Source organism: Salmo salar, chromosome ssa16 (genome assembly GCF_905237065.1).
Source record: "Salmo salar chromosome ssa16, Ssal_v3.1, whole genome shotgun sequence".
Lineage (NCBI taxonomy): Eukaryota > Metazoa > Chordata > Actinopteri > Salmoniformes > Salmonidae > Salmo > Salmo salar.
The window spans coordinates 85,331,563-85,349,915 of NC_059457.1; the positions used below are offsets into that span (position 1 = coordinate 85,331,563).

The following is an 18,353-nucleotide window of genomic DNA, read 5'->3' on the forward strand; positions in this document are numbered from 1 at the left end:
GCCTGAATTTCATTGATAGAAAACAGGAGACTCAGACTTTATTTTCTAATCATGTTGATTGATGACATACTAATCAATGCCACCCCTGTTTCCCTTCAGACTCTGATGAGTCTCCAGTGGCGAGGGAAAGGACAGTGATGGTCCACACCAACCCTCACCTGTCCCTCTGTCAGGAGGAGTTGTCCCTCCGAGGGGGACACACCAAGGACTCCGGCTGCCAGACGGACGACTGCCTGATCGGTGGCGGTGGTGCCCCGTCCAGGAGACGTATACGTGCCCAGCGCGGCGGCCAGGGGGGCATCCCCACCTCCCTCTCCCACTCCACCGGGAACATCTCCTCGCTCCCCGACCACCCTGACGCCTCCATGTACACCGCCTCTGGCTCCCGCCTCCGCTCCCGCAGCCTCCCCCGCGAGGGTGGCCGCATACGCGACGAGGACCAGGACGACAGTGATGAAGATGAGGATGATGATGACGACGATGATGATGAAGATGAGGAGCTCTCTCCGTACGAGACGGAGGACTTCCTCCCGGGAACGGGGCCAAGGATGTTAAAGGACGAGGAGGAGAGTACGGATGACCAGGCCATGCCAGAGCTGCAGCTGGGGAGTCTGAAGAGGATACAGCAGGGAGACGGGGGGAGTCCAGAACACATGTGGATGGAGCGGGGTCGCTCCCGCCTCCCCCGTCAGGTCGACATGGGGAGCTGTGAGATCTCCTCCAGCTCTGACACCTTCAGCAGCCCCATCCACTCTGTCTCTACTACGGGGGTGCTGAGAGGACAGATAGACCACAAGGTACATCTTCGTTGCCATCTTCACTTATCTGTGTATCTTGTCTCCTGTCTTCTTTTGCTTGTAGCCTTTTGGAAGTCATTTTGACGTTTTTGATGAGCAGGCCCTGCGACAGACTACTGTCCTGTCCAGGGGGTGTACTGTACATCAAGCTGTCTCACTACAGAAACAGGAGATAGACTACTGTCCTGTCCAGGGGGTGTACTGTACATCAAGCTGTCTCACTACAGAAACAGGAGATAGACTAGTGTCCTGTCCAGGGGGTGTACTGTACATCAAGCTGTCTCACTACAGAAACAGGAGATAGACTAGTGTCCTGTCCAGGGGGTGTACTGTACATCAAGCTGTCTCACTACAGAAACAGGAGATAGACTAGTGTCCTGTCCAGGGGGTGTACTGTACATCAAGCTGTCTCACTACAGAAACAGGAGATAGACTAGTGTCCTGTCCAGGGGGTGTACTGTACATCAAGCTGTCTCACTACAGAAACAGGAGATAGACTAGTGTCCTGTCCAGGGGGTGTACTGTACATCAAGCTGCCTCATGATATAGAAACAGGAGATAGACTAGTGTGCTGTCCAGGGGGTGTACTGTACATCCAGCTGTCTCACTACAGAAACAGGAGATAGACTAGTGTCCTGTCCAGGGGGTGTACTGTACATCAAGCTGTCTCACTACAGAAACAGGAGATAGACTAGTGTCCTGTCCAGGGGGTGTACTGTACATCAAGCTGTCTCACTACAGAAACAGGAGATAGACTAGTGTCCTGTCCAGGGGGTGTACTGTACATCAAGCTGTCTCACTACAGAAACAGGAGATAGACTAGTGTCCTGTCCAGGGGGTGTACTGTACATCAAACTGCCTCATGATATAGAAACAGGAGATAGACTAGTGTCCTGTCCAGGGGGTGTACTGTACATCCAGCTGTCTCACTACAGAAACAGGAGATAGACTAGTGTCCTGTCCAGGGGGTGTACTGGTACATCAAGCTGTCTCACTACAGAAACAGGAGATAGACTAGTGTCCTGTCCAGGGGGTGTACTGTACATCCAGCTGTCTCACGATATAGAAACAGGAGATAGACTATTGTCCTGTCCAGGGGGTGTACTGTACATCAAGCTGCCTCATGATATAGAAACAGGAGATAGACTAGTGTCCTGTCCAGGGGGTGTACTGTACATCCAGCTGTCTTACTACAGAAACAGGAGATAGACTAGTGTCCTGTCCAGGGGGTGTACTGTACATCAAGCTGCCTCACTACAGAAACAGGAGATAGACTCCTGCCCAATGGGCCATTCTTGCTTGGACAAGGCTGACTTACTGATATGATGTGCAGAGCTTTCTGCTTTCTGCAGGTGATGAAAAGCGCTCTACAAATAACATGTATTATTATCATAAGGAGGACCACCAGTCGTCCAGTGGTAACTGGAGTGGCAGCAGTTCCACATGCCCCTCCCAGACCTCTGAGACGCTCCCCCCCGCCGCCTCCCCCCCTCTGACCGGCTCCTCCCACTGTGACTCGGAGCTGTCGCTCAACGCCGCGCCGCACGCCATCGATGACCTCACCGGCTTTATCATTGACCCGTACCATTCGGATCAGCCGCAGGTGAGTTTCCCTCTGACGATCCTACTTACCTTTGACTTCCTGTCTTCAATACTTTATTTATTGACTTGGACACGGTGTTGTTTGTTGGGACTTTTGTACAAGAAATTAATATTTTAGCTGTAAATAAAATAAAGCTACATTTTCTTAACTAAACTAGGTAAAGCACTTTAAGCTACTGGAAAAGAGCTATATAAATCGGATTGATTATTATTATGAATTATTATCATTATTATTACAGGGCCAGGGTCATAGGTCCAGCTCCTTCACCTCCTCAGCCACTGACCAGCTGGATGATGCAGGGGTCAGCACTGCCAGCGAGGGAGAGTGGACCTACCCTCAAGACCAGGTACCACTGCTATTTAACAATATAGATTATTCTCTTCTCTCCTCTCCTCTTATCCTCTCTTTTCTTCTAATCTTTTCTCTTATCTTATCTTATCTTATATAATGTTATGTTATCCTGTTCTAGGCTGATCAGGACCAGCTGTGTAGTCAGGACTTCAGCCCCAGGCGTTCCTCCAGGGGGGACCAGACCAGGATAGACACCAGCATCAGCACCTACGACGGCTTCTCAGACCGAGCTCCCCCTACTGCTGCAGCAGACTCCCAGGGCTTCTACTCATCCTCCATGCACTTTGACTCCATGCAGGGCCAGAGTTACAGGAGCTACATGTACAACTATGCAGCAGTGGGCTCTGGCGCTGACTGTGACCAGGGTAATACTGTGGGCGCTACGCCTGGTGAGGGAGAGGGCATGGCTGGATACCCTCCTCAGTCCTCTGACTACAGGGGAGCCACCCTGACGCTAGGGAGGCCGTGTCGTCCGCTGAAGAAACCAAAGGTCAAGCCACCCCCACCAAAACGGAGCTCGTCGCTGAAGGAGACGTGTAGCGCAGGTGCTCCAGAGAATGTCCCCCCTGAGCAGGGTGACGAGCAGGGCGACCAGGACCAACCAAAGATTCATAGTAGTGGGCAGACCCAGACCCTGAACCTGCCCATGTCTTCCAGAGACAGAGAGATGAGGCTGCAGCTGGACATGGCCAGCCCAGGGGAGGTGGAGAATCCTGGGTTGGAGGCTGAGACGGTGGGTGTTGGTGGTGGAGGTGCCTGGGGGATAGGGAGCCCCAGGAGCCCCAGGACTGTGGAGATGACGGAGCCAACCTCGTTCGGGTCCACGGACACTCACTCCTTCAAGGACGAGGGCGCCGTTCAGTCTGACTATGCAGACCTCTGGTTCCTCAACGACTTGAAATCCCAAAATAACCTGGACCCCAACAGCTCCTTGTCCAACTCCAGCACTGCTACGGGTACTACTGTTATCGAATGCATCAAGTCGCCGGTGGACAGCTCCTCCTCTCCCAGGGGAGAGACCCAGGCATTGATGCATTCCGCCGGCTCTGGTTCCAGCTCCTCCAGGCCCACCTCTCCTCCTCTTCCCCCCGGGGATGGAGACTTCAAGCTGGGCTCTCCTGAGAAGCTGGCTGGCCTCGCTTCGCCCTCCAGCGGATACTCCAGCCAATCCGAGACGCCCACATCTTCAATCCCATTAGCGTTCTTCCCCGGCCCGCTCTCTCCGACCAGCGGGAAACGGAAACCCAAAGTCCCTGAGAGGAAGTCTTCTCTATCCTCGCTGCAGCACCAGGCCCAGGCCCAGTTCTCTAGCTCGGCCTCTGGATCCTCCTCTTCCTGTTCCTCTTCCTCTTCCTCATCATCCAGGAAGGACTATGACTTCCCGGCTCCACCCACCGAGCTGGACTTAAGTTCTCTTCACAGCGCCCACAGCAGCCGGCCGTTACCCACTCTGGCCCACCGGACCCACATGCACACGCTGCACCAGAACAAGCAGAGGGCAGCAGCAGCAGCAGAGGCCCGGGCAACCGCGGGTAACACTGCAGCCGCTAACGCTAATGCTAGTGCTAAAGCTAGTGCTAACGCTAGTGCTAATTCTAATGCTAACGCTAGTGCTAACGCTAGTGCAACCCCCTCTGGGTTTATCTATGGATCCACTCTGACTCCAGAGGCCCCACTTGCTGCCAACCCCATGGCCCTGGCCATCACCCCCACGGTGCTGCGCTCCGTTCAGCTACGTTCCACCGGCCACAGGGCCACCGATGGTTCTCAGCCCCAGGCCCGGGGCCAGGCTCAGGGGGCTCAGGGCCAGGAGCCTCCACCACCACCACAAGCATGGGCCCACGAGGCTTCAGGGGCCCCTGCCACCAGACCCAAGATGCCCAGTGTAACCATCGTGACCCCCCACTCTGACACCAACACCAGGCCCCTGCCACCCAGGAGACCCATCGCCCAGAAACCCCCTCCACCACCGACCCAGGACCCCCACCACCCTTCTCAGGAGCATCACCACCACTCTGTACCCCAGCCCCAGCACCACCCCACCCCCATGCAGCACCCGGACGGCCCCCCGCCCTACGAGAGCCTGGCCAGGCACCGGCAGGACCGCTACAGCCCCGGAACCTTCTGGGCAATGACGGCGTTCCGGACGCGGCCTGCGGAACCTTTGGAACCCGAGGAACCCACGCACCGAGCGCCACCGCCAACTCCGGAACCCGTGATTCCTACTACTCACCCGGAGTGCCACGTGCTAGGGGAGCGGACAGAGGATGAAGAAGACGAGGAGGAGGAAGAGCACGATAGAGAGATATCAAGGGTTATGAGTCACAGTCAAGGCCTCATTAGAGAATATCGAGAATATCATCAAAGAGATCATCCAAGGGAACCACCGACGTACGAGACACTAGAGGAGTCCCACTCATATCAGTCCCAGTCGCATTATCACAGCCAGTCACAGACACACTCCTGTCACAGTCAAATGGTCCAGAGGTGGGACTTGGGCCCAAGCAGCAGTCCTGACAAAGTGCCCGGTGTAACTGTGGAAGCATCACACCCTTACTCAATCAGCCATGTAATAGATCTAAGAGGTAGGGGTGGAGAGGACCGCTATGAGATGACATCATCAGGGGTTCCTACCAGAAGTGCCTCACAGGATAACAGCAGAGATGACTCCACCACACCGGACACAGAGGACTACTTCAGCAAAGGTCAGTCTGGATTGATAGATTTTACTTATACATTTCTTAAATATTATGCATTATGTGGAAATCGCTCCACCATTTCCTGGTTGCAAAAATTCTAACGGTTTGCCTAATTTCAGTTTATGTGTCAAAACAAGCAAATATAGTGTAGTGAATCATTGTACCATCTAAAGTGCTGTGAAATATCTTTTCCATAACCAAAAATATTGTATTTTCAGCTGTTTGAAGCTGGTGTACAAAACCAAAAGTAAAATACACAAAAACGGGAAGCATAGAAATAGAGCACATCGAACAGATCTTCTGCTTCTTAGACTTGCTTTCAACGAGAATGACAGATCTATATAAACTCATTTCTATGTGAATTTTGTTGGGTCACCCAAAAAGTGACATATTGCAGCTTTAATACTTTACTTAATACTTTACTTTACTTTGAGACTTTTTAGCAATCAATTGTTTTTGAATTGATGTATTAATTTAAGAGACTTCAAGAGACTTTAAGACTTTAAGAGACTTTTAGAGGGTTTAATGACCTATAAGGAATGTGATCAGATCACTTCTGTTGTGGTCCTCTCATCTCTAGAGGGTTTAATGATCTATAAGGAATGTGATCAGATCCCTTCTGTTGTGGTCCTCTCATCTCTAGAGGGTTTAATGATCTATAAGGAATGTGATCAGATCCCTTCTGTTGTGGTCCTCTCATCTCTAGAGGGTTTAATGACCTATAAGGAATGTGATCAGATCCCTTCTGTTGTGGTCCTCTCATCTCTAGAGGGTTTAATGATCTATAAGGAATGTGATCAGATCACTGGCATGATATTCCCTATAACATCCTGTTCCTGTTCCTCCAGAGTCTACTAGTCCCAGTGATAACTCCCTCTCTCCTCTGACTGACGAAACAACCAAACCTGATGATGATGTCGTCTTCATGTCACCGAGCAAATCTCGTACTACTGAAGACCTGTTCGCCATGATCCACAGGTCACTTTCAATTCACTTCAAGTAACTGTATTACTTTGACTCACTAGGTTATAGCTGTACTTGTCATAACCGATATTATCATTACCTTTATCTGTCACTATATTCAATTCAGTTCCTTTATTGTTTTCCAAGGTTGCAGAAAATTACAAACAAACTGAGAACACACATTGAACCCATCAGACATATGAACCACAGCAGAAACCCATCAGACATATGAACCACAGCAGAAACCCATCAGACATATGAACCACACAGAAACCCATCAGACATCAGAATCACAGCAGAAACCCATCAGACATCAGAACCACACAGAAACCCATCAGACATCAGAATCACAGCAGAAACCCATCAGACATATGAATCACAGCAGAAACCCATCAGACATATGAACCACAGCAGAAACCCATCAGACATATGAACCACAGGAGAAACCCATCAGACATCAGAACCACAGCAGAAACCCATCAGACATCAGAATCACAGCAGAAACCCATCAGACATATGAACCACAGCAGAAACCCATCAGACATCAGAACCACAGCAGAAACCCATCAGACATATGAACCACACAGAAACCCATCAGACATCAGAATCACAGCAGAAACCCATCAGACATATGAACCACAGCAGAAACCCATCAGACATCAGAATCACAGCAGAAACCCATCAGACATATGAACCACAGCAGAAACCCATCAGACATCAGAATCACAGCAGAAACCCATCAGACATATGAACCACACAGAAACCCATCAGACATCAGAATCACAGCAGAAACCCATCAGACATATGAACCACAGCAGAAACCCATCAGACATCAGAACCACAGCAGAAACCCATCAGACATCAGAACCACAGCAGAAACCCATCAGACATCAGAACCACAGCAGAAACCCATCAGACATATGAACCACAGCAGAAACCCATCAGACATATGAACCACAGCAGAAACCCATCAGACATATGAACCACACAGAAACCCATCAGACATCAGAATCACAGCAGAAACCCATCAGACATATGAACCACAGCAGAAACCCATCAGACATCAGAATCACAGCAGAAACCCATCAGACATATGAACCACAGCAGAAACCCATCAGACATCAGAATCACAGCAGAAACCCATCAGACATATGAACCACACAGAAACCCATCAGACATCAGAATCACAGCAGAAACCCATCAGACATATGAACCACAGCAGAAACCCATCAGACATCAGAACCACAGCAGAAACCCATCAGACATCAGAACCACAGCAGAAACCCATCAGACATCAGAACCACAGCAGAAACCCATCAGACATATGAACCACAGCAGAAACCCATCAGACATATGAACCACAGCAGAAACCCATCAGACATATGAACCACACAGAAACCCATCAGACATCAGAATCACAGCAGAAACCCATCAGACATATGAACCACAGCAGAAACCCATCAGACATCAGAATCACAGCAGAAACCCATCAGACATATGAATCACAGCAGAAACCCATCAGACATCAGAACCACAGCAGAAACCCATCAGACATATGAACCACAGCAGAAACCCATCAGACATCAGAACCACACAGAAACCCATCAGACATATGAACCACACAGAAACCCATCAGACATCAGAATCACAGCAGAAACCCATCAGACATATGAACCACAGCAGAAACCCATCAGACATCAGAATCACAGCAGAAACCCATCAGACATCAGAACCACAGCAGAAACCCATCAGACATCAGAATCACAGCAGAAACCCATCAGACATATGAACCACACAGAAACCCATCAGACATCAGAACCACAGCAGAAACCCATCAGACATCAGAATCACAGCAGAAACCCATCAGACACATGAACCACAGCAGAAACCCATCAGACATATGAACCACAGCAGAAACCCATCAGACATATGAACCACAGCAGAAACCCATCAGACATCAGAACCACAGCAGAAACCCATCAGACATATGAACCACACAGAAACCCATCAGACATCAGAACCACAGCAGAAACCCATCAGACATATGAACCACACAGAAACCCATCAGACATCAGAACCACAGCAGAAACCCATCAGACATATGAACCACACAGAAACCCATCAGACATCAGAACCACAGCAGAAACCCATCAGACATCAGAATCACAGCAGAAACCCATCAGACATATGAACCACAGCAGAAACCCATCAGACATATGAACCACAGCAGAAACCCATCAGACATCAGAACCACAGCAGAAACCCATCAGACATATGAACCACAGCAGAAACCCATCAGACATCAGAACCACAGCAGAAAGGGCTATGAAATGTCCTGTTTACCTGAACCGTGTAACACTCTCCTATTCTAGGTCCAAGAGAAAAGTCCTGGGCCGTAAGGACTCTGGAGAGCTGAGTGGGAAGAGCCGTCTGTGTCCTCCTCCGGCTGCCGTTGTTCCCCCTGCAGCTATCCTCCCAGCCATCCCCCCTCCGCCCCCTCTCATCATCCCCCCCGCCCCGGCCCTCTCCACCCTGACCGCGGCCGGAACCCAGCGCACCCCAGGACCCATCTACCGCAGCGCCAAGAAGTCCAGCACCTCCAACGAGGAGTTCAAGCTGCTGCTCCTGAAGAAGGGCAGCCGGACTGATTCTAGCTACCGCATGTCTGCTACAGAGATCCTCAAGAGCCCCATCGCCCCCAAGTCCCCTGGGCACCCCTTGGCTGCGGAGGGCCAGGTCAGGTACCCCACCGAGGATCCCCCCTTTCCCCTCCAGGAGCCATCATTGCAGGTGGCCGGGGAGCAACTCTTCCCCCCCAGCCTCTTCCCCAGGCCCAGTTCAGACAGCTTCAGCCCCAAAACACCCCCCACGTCGGCTTCGTCCAGACAGGGGCGCTCCCGGATCCCCCCTGCAGCCAATAGTAGTCGCTACAGCACCCGTAGCCGACTCTATACGGCACCCATGCAGGTCATATCAGAGGGGGAGACTGAGAACTCAGATGGGAGTCCTCATGATGATCGCTCCTCGTAAAACAAAAGGCATGCTCAGTGCAGAAACATGTACCCTATTCCTTATTTGGTGTACTACTTTTGACCAGGGCCCATATAAGGAATAGGGTACCATTTGGGATGTAGACATATTTATATGGATTTGGTTCAGTGCTGTTACTGTTCTTATCTACTGAATACTGACGGATACACAACTAAACAAAGAGTGGCTAACCAGAGAGAAGACTCTACTCTGGACCTGGGGATTTGATATCTATGTGCAGAACTGAAGAACACAACTTTGTGTTTTGTTCAGAGTGTAAAGAAAGAAAAAAATGTCTTGTTTTGAACTTTGAACTCCCTTTTTAAATAACCCAAGATCCTGTATTGAGTGAAACGTGGACAAGAGGAGAGAAATGGGGCGGTAAGACAACCTGTGTGTGTGTTGGAGCAAATGGAACATCCATCGTCATTTTTTATCTTCTTGGATGTTGGATGACTTGTATGTCGTGTCCTAACGTGACCCTAAAATAACTGCTTTCCAAAAGAATTGCATTTCTCTCTACACTTACCCAGAGGACAGGTCATTATTTCAACCATAAACAAAATATTCCCAGTCGACAAAAATGAATAAGCTATATGTTTTGTATTGCTACCGCCCCCAACACAAAACAATGTACTGTGATCACTATTGACAACCATGTGTCAAAGTATTGTTTTACCAAGAGTGAGTTAACAACACACATAGGTCTACATGCCATCCTCACATAGATAAACTACATGTAAAGTAATAGGAATGACCTTTGCCCCTAGAAGCGCTCTCAGTGCAGGGATTCCTGTCAGTGACACATAAGGGAAATATTTGGTCTTGTTGAAGTGATTTGGTGCGGATGTCAAGGTGTCAGAAGAGATGATGGGACAGTCGTGCTGTGGCCTTTCTGTGCTGGAGGGCCAAGCATGCCGGGGATTCACTGGCTACTCTAGAGGAGATATTTTGGACTATAAAAACAAACAAAGAGTGAAAAGCTATCGAGGGTCTTTACTACTGTTTGGCTAGCTAGCTGGGAGGTTGAAATGGATTGGCTTTTCAAAGCCTAACTTCTCCTTTGCACTTCGTCATTATGAATTCTTCAAGAATATTCCTTGAGAAAAATAAAACTAATCTTATAATGGAAAATTCCTATTGTGTATATTTGTATTGAATATAAAGAACATAGCTATATGAAGAGACATACAAAACATTTTTTAATGACACAAACCCATCATGTGTAGCAGAGTGGATTGGTGATGTAGAAATAGAATAACTACATTCTAGAATGACTAGATTCTGTTTCTATGGGGGTGGGGGGGGATGCAATCTTTCCGTAGTTCCGTAACATCAGTAGCCAGGGGCACGTCACAAAGCCCAACACATGAATCATACAACCTTATTAAGAGAAACAACAAATCATCTGTCCTTCAATCTTTTTTTTAAAAGATTTCACTCAAATATTACGCTTCTGTCTAGTGTTTTTCAGGTTTTAAACTAATTGAACATAACAAATGGGTTATACATTTTAAGTAATGACATTCTGGTGAACAGACCAATCTTGAAGAGTTGTGTTTCTACATTGAAAAACAAACTGGAGATCAATGAAGTCACTCAATGTGTTCTATGAATACCTCTGCAATCATATTACTGTTCGTTTGTACAGATCTAACATAGAGATACATAGATAAAATGACAACTGTTACTCAGAGGAATTTGAATTGCAGAACTAACTGAACTGACACTGTGTACGAGGTTACAGGAGGAACAAGCTGTGAACTAATTAGAATTTGACATGATCTATCATGAATGAATATCCGTTGCTGCAGAGCACTGTTGGTGTTCCTTGTTTTGTTAGTATTTTCATCTATCGCATGCAATAAACAAAAAAACACCATATCATTTTCAAGAGGGGAAATATCTGTTAGAGATACTACCACGAGAAAAGATATCGAATTTTCAGTTTCATTTTTGAATATGTAAAGTTGGGTGTAATTCAATATATGTACAAAATGTTTGACAATTCTGTTTTGTATAGTTGTGTTCATGGACAGGGGGTATCTTGTACTGTAAAATGAACAAAAAATTACTGGACAATCAAACAGAGAATTTTGGAAAATGAAAGAAAGCTATATGAGTACGTAGGTTCCAGGTAAGGGATGAGTACGTTCTGGAGTTAGTTATTACGTAGGTTCCAGGTAAGGGATGAGTACGTTCTGGAGTTAGTTATTACGTAGGTTCCAGGTAAGGGATGAGTACGTTCTGGAGTTAGATTATGTAGGTTCCAGGTAAGGGATGAGTACGTTCTGGAGTTAGTACGTAGGTTCCAGGTAAGGGATGAGTACGTTCTGGAGTTAGTTATTATGTAGGTTCCAGGTAAGGGATGAGTACGTTCTGGAGTTAGTTATTAGTAAAAAGATCCAGGGTGAAATCCTTGTGAGAGTCAGATGAATTGAGCTTGAGATGGGACGGGAGGTAGGATGGGTATGTGCATGCGTGTGCACTTGTGTGTGTATGTGTGCGTGCGCATCTGCGTGTGTGTGTTACGTGGACAGTGAGTAGAGCAGGCAGAGATAGGGTGTGTGTGTGTAGGGTGTGTGTGTGTGTTACGTGGACAGTGAGTAGAGCAGGCAGAGGTAGGGTGTGTGTGTGTAGGGTGTGTGTGTATGTGTTACGTGGACAGTGAGTAGAGCAGGCAGAGGTAGGGTGTGTGTATGTGTTACGTGGACAGTGAGTAGAGCAGGCAGAGGTAGGGTGTGTGTGTGTGTAGGGTGTGTGTGTGTAGGGTGTGTGTGTATGTGTTACGTGGACAGTGAGTAGAGCAGGCAGAGGTAGGGTCGTCGTTAGGTAGGGCAACGCACTACAATTCCTCCCTGTACTCTTAGAACAAAAGGTGCTATCTAGAACCTGAAAGGGTTCTTCGGCTGTCCCAATAGGAGAACCCTTTGAAGAACCCTTTTTGGTTCCAAGTAGAACCCTTTTGGGTTCCATGTAGAACCCTTTTTTAAAAGGGTTCTACCTGGAACCAAAAAGGGTTCTCCTATGGGGAGAGCCGAAGAACCCTTTTGGAACCTTTTTTTGTAAGAGTGTGTGGTATAATTGTGTTAACATTCTATTTCATGTTATCGTTTTACAAACTGTTGGACTATAAAACTACAGCCATTCATTTGCCTGGTGTTGAAATGCCATACTATATACATATATCTAGGTGTTTGGTGAACCTTTCTGTGGTCAAAATGACACAAAATGGCTGGTTAGACACTGGGGAACATTGGGGAACATTGGGGAACCAAGAGACAGGTACCTCTCTATGCATTGTGTCTCTCTTTTAAATGTAGATTATGGTGCGACAACTTGACAGGATGTACAGGTTGGATGTACAATTATTCATTAATGACAATAATTATACAGCATTGTATAGAAACTATTTTTAATCACAGGATATTTTATCCAGAGAGTTATTTTATTATCATATTGAATAACCTAGAAGAGGAATGATGGTGAAACTTAAAGACATTTCATATCAGAGTCTATAATAATATCATTGAATTGAACTGAACTGGCTGATGCTAAACGTGACGGTGCATTCTTAGAATGCATCCCAAATGGCACCCTATTCCCTACCTAGTGCACTACCCCATAGGGCTCTGGTCAAAAGTAGTGCACTACATAGGGAATAAAAGGGGGCCATTTCTGACTCAGTCTGAGAATATAAATGTTAAACTACATGGTGTCAAAATCCACCTTGAGTAGATATTTGGGATCCTCTGAAGTCATTTTTAATTGTTCATATGGATTAGTAACAGTAGTTTGACATAATCTGTATGCAGCCCAAAAAATATATAGATTATATTTTCATGATTTGTGTTCCCATTGCAAGTGTCTTTGGATTTTCGGTGAAGTAGCAATGTAGCCATTTCCCCTCCAGGCCAGGCCCCACAAACTAAAGACATTGGTTCATCTGAGTCCAGGCCCCACAAACTAAAGACATTGGTTCGTCTGAGTCCAGGCCCCACAAACTAAAGACATTGGTTCATCTGAGTCCAGGCCCCACAAACTAAAGACATTGGTTCATCTGATTCCAGGCCCCACAAACTAAAGACATTGGTTCATCTGATTCCAGGCCCCACAAACTAAAGACATTGGTTCATCTGAGTCCAGGCCCCACAAACTAAAGACATTGGTTCATCTGATTCCAGGCCCCACAAACTAAAGACATTGGTTCATCTGAGTCCAGGCCCCACAAACTAAAGACATTGGTTTGTCTGAGTCCAGGCCCCACAAACTAAAGACATTGGTTTGTCTGAGTCCAGGCCCCACAAACTAAAGACATTGGTTCATCTGAGTCCAGGCCCCACAAACTAAAGACATTGGTTCATCTGAGTCCAGGCCCCACAAACTAAAGACATTGGTTCGTCTGATTCCAGGCCCCACAAACTAAAGACATTGGTTTGTCTGAGTCCAGGCCCCACAAACTAAAGACATTGGTTCGTCTGAGTCCAGGCCCCACAAACTAAAGACATTGGTTCATCTGAGTCCAGGCCCCACAAACTAAAGACATTGGTTCATCTGAGTCCAGGCCCCACAAACTAAAGACATTGGTTCGTCTGAGTCCAGGCCCCACAAACTAAAGACATTGGTTCGTCTGATTCCAGGCCCCACAAACTAAAGACATTGGTTCATCTGAGTCCAGGCCCCACAAACTAAAGACATTGGTTCATCTGAGTCCAGGCCCCACAAACTAAAGACATTGGTTCGTCTGAGTCCAGGCCCCACAAACTAAAGACATTGGTTCATCTGATTCCAGGCCCCACAAACTAAAGACATTGGTTCATCTGAGTCCAGGCCCCACAAACTAAAGACATTGGTTCATCTGAGTCCAGGCCCCACAAACTAAAGACATTGGTTCATCTGAGTCCAGGCCCCACAAACTAAAGACATTGGTTCATCTGATTCCAGGCCCCACAAACTAAAGACATTGGTTCATCTGAGTCCAGGCCCCACAAACTAAAGACATTGGTTCATCTGAGTCCAGGCCCCACAAACTAAAGACATTGGTTCATCTGAGTCCAGGCCCCACAAACTAAAGACATTGGTTCATCTGAGTCCAGGCCCCACAAACTAAAGACATTGGTTCATCTGAGTCCAGGCCCCACAAACTAAAGACATTGGTTCATCTGAGTCCAGGCCCCACAGACAAACGTTTTCAAAGAAGAAACTATTGCCTGCCTTTCCGTGAGACATATCCAATGTGTGTAACAGGGTTGGGATCGATTCCATTTCAATACCAGTCAATTCAAAAAGTAAACCAAATTCTCAATTCCAATTCTCCTCTTTGAAAATCATTGAAGACAATCGGAATTGGAATTTCAGTTTACTTCCTGAAATGACTGGAATTGAAATGGATTAGAGCCCAACCCTGAAGTGTAATACCCCAACACAGAAGTGTAATAGCCCAACCCTGAAGTGTAATACCCCAGCACAGAAGTGTAATACCCCAACCCTGAAGTGTAATAGCCCAACACAGAAGTGTAATACCCCAACCCTGAATTGTAATACCCCAACACAGAAGTGTAATACCCCAACCCTGAAGTGTAATAGCCCAACACAGAAGTGAGAGCCAGAGGTAATAATCTAGTTTGCATTGACCTAGACACCTTTTAACCTAGGATTAAAGACTGTTATACTCTGAGACATGATTCCCTGAACTGACCATTATTCCAAAGTTTAAAAACAAACAAAAAAAGATTCTCCTATTGCACTGGTATAGTGGAGCTTGTGAAGTTTTTCTTTTTTGCTGTAACCTGAAGTTATATTGATGATGATATGTGATGATTTGTGTAAAAGACTGTATTTCCCCTATTGATTAAAATATATTATACATGGTTAATTAATTTAGGATGCATGATCAGGATAGCAGAGGCCATGCTTCTGCCAAAGGGTTTCAGAGAGTCAGAAGTGTACCGGAAAGAACCAACACAAAAAAAGGGTTTTGAAACTTTAAACATTAACATTAAAAGATGAAAAATAAACTTTAAAAAGATGAAAAACAAACCAACTATTTAAAAGGAAGAGCAGTACAGTGTAACTGGCTCGGTCGGTACAAGATGCTCCTGGCTCAAAGCTAGAACATAACAGATTGCATCACCTTTTGTATTTTTGTACAAACTAAATGTAAATAGTAAATCTTTTTAAAAATGTTGCAAAGATCTTTTTCTTTTTGTAAAATATTTTCAAAGTTGACATGATTAATGAATGAATGAATTCCAAGCCTTTGTATATTTTGGAGCTGTGCAACACCATTTCAGTCTTGTATTTATTTTTGGGTAAACGTGAGACCTCCATTGACTGCATTATATCTTACTGATTTGACAGCTCATCAGACTGCTCAGTGACTGGGCATAGAAAAGGACAATAAATGTGACTGCGTTGAAAAGAAACATGTGGTGTCCTTGTACGTCTTTCACGTCACACAGGTCATGTGTGTGTGTGTGTGTGTGTGTGTGTGTGTGTGTGTGTGTGTGTGTGTGTGTGTGTGTGTGTGTGTGTGTGTGTGTGTGTGTGTGTGTGTGTGTGTGTGTGTGTGTGTGTGTGTGTGTGTGTAACGCTAGCAGAGATCACACACACACACTGAAAATGTATGCACTCGCTGTAAGTCTGTTGTAAGTCACTCTGGATAAAAGCATCCGCAGAAGCATTTTCTTTCATTGCTTCTCAGATTCAGTGGAGAGAATGCCTAGAGGCCCCACCACCAGTAGATGGCGATATGTCATTGCTGTGTAGTTTAGCCAACAGACAGGATGGCCTGCACTGTATTGATAGGTCCCATCCACTGTGGTGGTCTGCTTTGAGGCCCTGTCCCTTGACTCTCTGCTGAGCAGACCTAGCAGAGTGAAGAGAATGCATTGGGACAGGAAGTGAATGTGGTTGATGTCACACTGCCTGTCTGTCTCCTCACCCCTAGCCTGGCCTATCTGTCTCCTTACCTCTAGCCTGGCCTGTCTGTCTCCTCACCCCTAGCCTGGCCTGTCTGTCTCCTCACCCCTAGCCTGGCCTGTCTGTCTCCTCACCCCTAGCCTGGCCTGTCTGTCTCCTCACCCCTAGCTTGATCTGGCTGTCTGTCTCCTCACCCCTAGCCTGGCCTGTCTGTCTCCTCACCCCTAGCCTGGCCTGTCTGTCTCCTCACCCCTAGCCTGATCTGTCTGTCTCCTCACCCCTAGCCTGGCCTGTCTGTCTCCTCACCCCTAGCCTGGCCTGTCTGTCTCCTCACCCCTAGCCTGATCTGTCTGTCTCCTCACCCCTAGCCTGGCCTGTCTGTCTCCTCACCCCTAGCCTGATCTGGCTGTCTGTCTCCTCACCCCTAGCCTGGCCTGTCTGTCTCCTCACCCCTAGCCTGGCCTGTCTGTCTCCTCACCCCTAGCCTGGCCTGTCTGTCTCCTCACACCTAGCCTGGCCTGTCTGTCTCCTCACCCCTAGCCTGGCCTGTCTGTCTCCTCACCCCTAGCCTGATCTGTCTGTCTCCTCACCCCTAGCCTGGCCTGTCTGTCTCCTCACCCCTAGCCTGGCCTGTCTGTCTCCTCACCCCTAGCCTGGCCTGTCTGTCTCCTCACCCCTAGCCTGGCCTGTCGGTCTCCTCACCCCTAGCCTGGCCTGTCTGTCTCCTCACCCCTAGCCTGGGCTCTGAAAGGTCTATTGTTCCATAGTGGGCCTTTAAAGACTGACCCACCACTGTGACCTCCTCACAACTCAACTTCTAACCCCCAGAATGCACCCAGATGACCAGCCAACAATCCTGGGCTGAGGCCACTACCCACCACCAACACCACCACTACCACTTCTAACCCCCAGGATGCACCCAGATGACCAGCCAACAATCCTGGGCTGAGGCCACTACCCACCACCAACACCACCACTACCACTTCTAACCCCCAGGATGCACCCAGATGACCAGCCAACAATCCTGGGCTGAGGCCACTACCCACCACCAACACCACCACTACCACTTCTAACCCCCAGGATGCACCCAGATGACCAGCCAACAATCCTGGGCTGAGGCCACTACCCACCACCAACACCACCACTACCACTTCTAACCCCCAGGATGCACCCAGATGACCAGCCAACAATCCTGGGCTGAGGCCACTACCCACCACCAACACCACCACTACCACTTCTAACCCCCAGGATGCACCCAGATGACCAGCCAACAATCCTGGGCTGAGGCCACTACCCACCACCAACACCACCACTACCACTTCTAACCCCCAGGATGCACCCAGATGACCAGCCAACAATCCTGGGCTGAGGCCACTACCCACCACCAACACCACCACTACCACTTCTAACCCCCAGTTGGGGAAAATCAATTCTCAATTCTCCCCATTTAATCACCCATGGAGCTGAGCCTTCAAACAGTTCACTGAGCTGTTGTGTCCTGTGTTCTGTGTCCTGTGTCCTGTGTCCTGTGTCCTGTGTTCTGTGTTCTGTGTCCTGTGTCCTGTGTTCTGTGTTCTGTGTCCTGTGTCCTGTGTCCTGTGTCCTGTGTCCTGTGTTCCATTCTCTGGGGTAAGAATCTAACAACCCCCCCCCCATCACCGCTGATGTCTTACTTGAGGAAAGTGACAACAATCAAACTGAAGTCATTGTCCAAATTTAAACCAGTCAGAAGAGGGTAAATAAACTCTAGGGTCGTCATGCCTTAAACCTTCACAGAATACTACAACTATTTTCCTGAAAGATGTGGTTTTGAATAACAAAAAGAGAAAAGAGGACCTGCTTTCCCCTCACACATTCTTGTCTTAATAAATCTGGGAAACACTTATCACATGTTGATAATAACTTAGTAAAGCCAATGGTTATTGTGGAAATGATGCATTTACTCATGATTGTTGGAATGTTAATGGGTACAAGGTTGGGTGAGCCCAG

General features: G+C 47.6%; 1 protein-coding gene across 10 annotated transcripts in view; it reads left to right on the forward strand.

Moving 5' to 3' along the window:
- Positions 1 to 15,868, forward strand: part of LOC106595567 (Nance-Horan syndrome protein) — a 160,928-nt gene extending 145,060 nt beyond the window's left edge. For 7 of the 10 annotated variants that reach the window (XM_045698306.1, XM_045698309.1, XM_045698308.1 and 4 more), the window contains 6 exons: positions 100 to 797; positions 2,194 to 2,400; positions 2,639 to 2,746; positions 2,870 to 5,456; positions 6,299 to 6,428; positions 8,786 to 15,868. In XM_045698306.1, the coding sequence (XP_045554262.1) occupies positions 100 to 797; positions 2,194 to 2,400; positions 2,639 to 2,746; positions 2,870 to 5,456; positions 6,299 to 6,428; positions 8,786 to 9,443 (4,388 nt within the window). In that variant the 3' untranslated portion in view covers positions 9,444 to 15,868. The remainder of the gene's footprint in view (positions 1 to 99; positions 798 to 2,193; positions 2,401 to 2,638; positions 2,747 to 2,869; positions 5,457 to 6,298; positions 6,429 to 8,785) is intronic. The other 3 variants (XR_006759868.1, XR_006759867.1, XR_006759866.1) reach the window with 3 other exon arrangements.
- Positions 15,869 to 18,353: the final 2,485 nt, after the last annotated feature.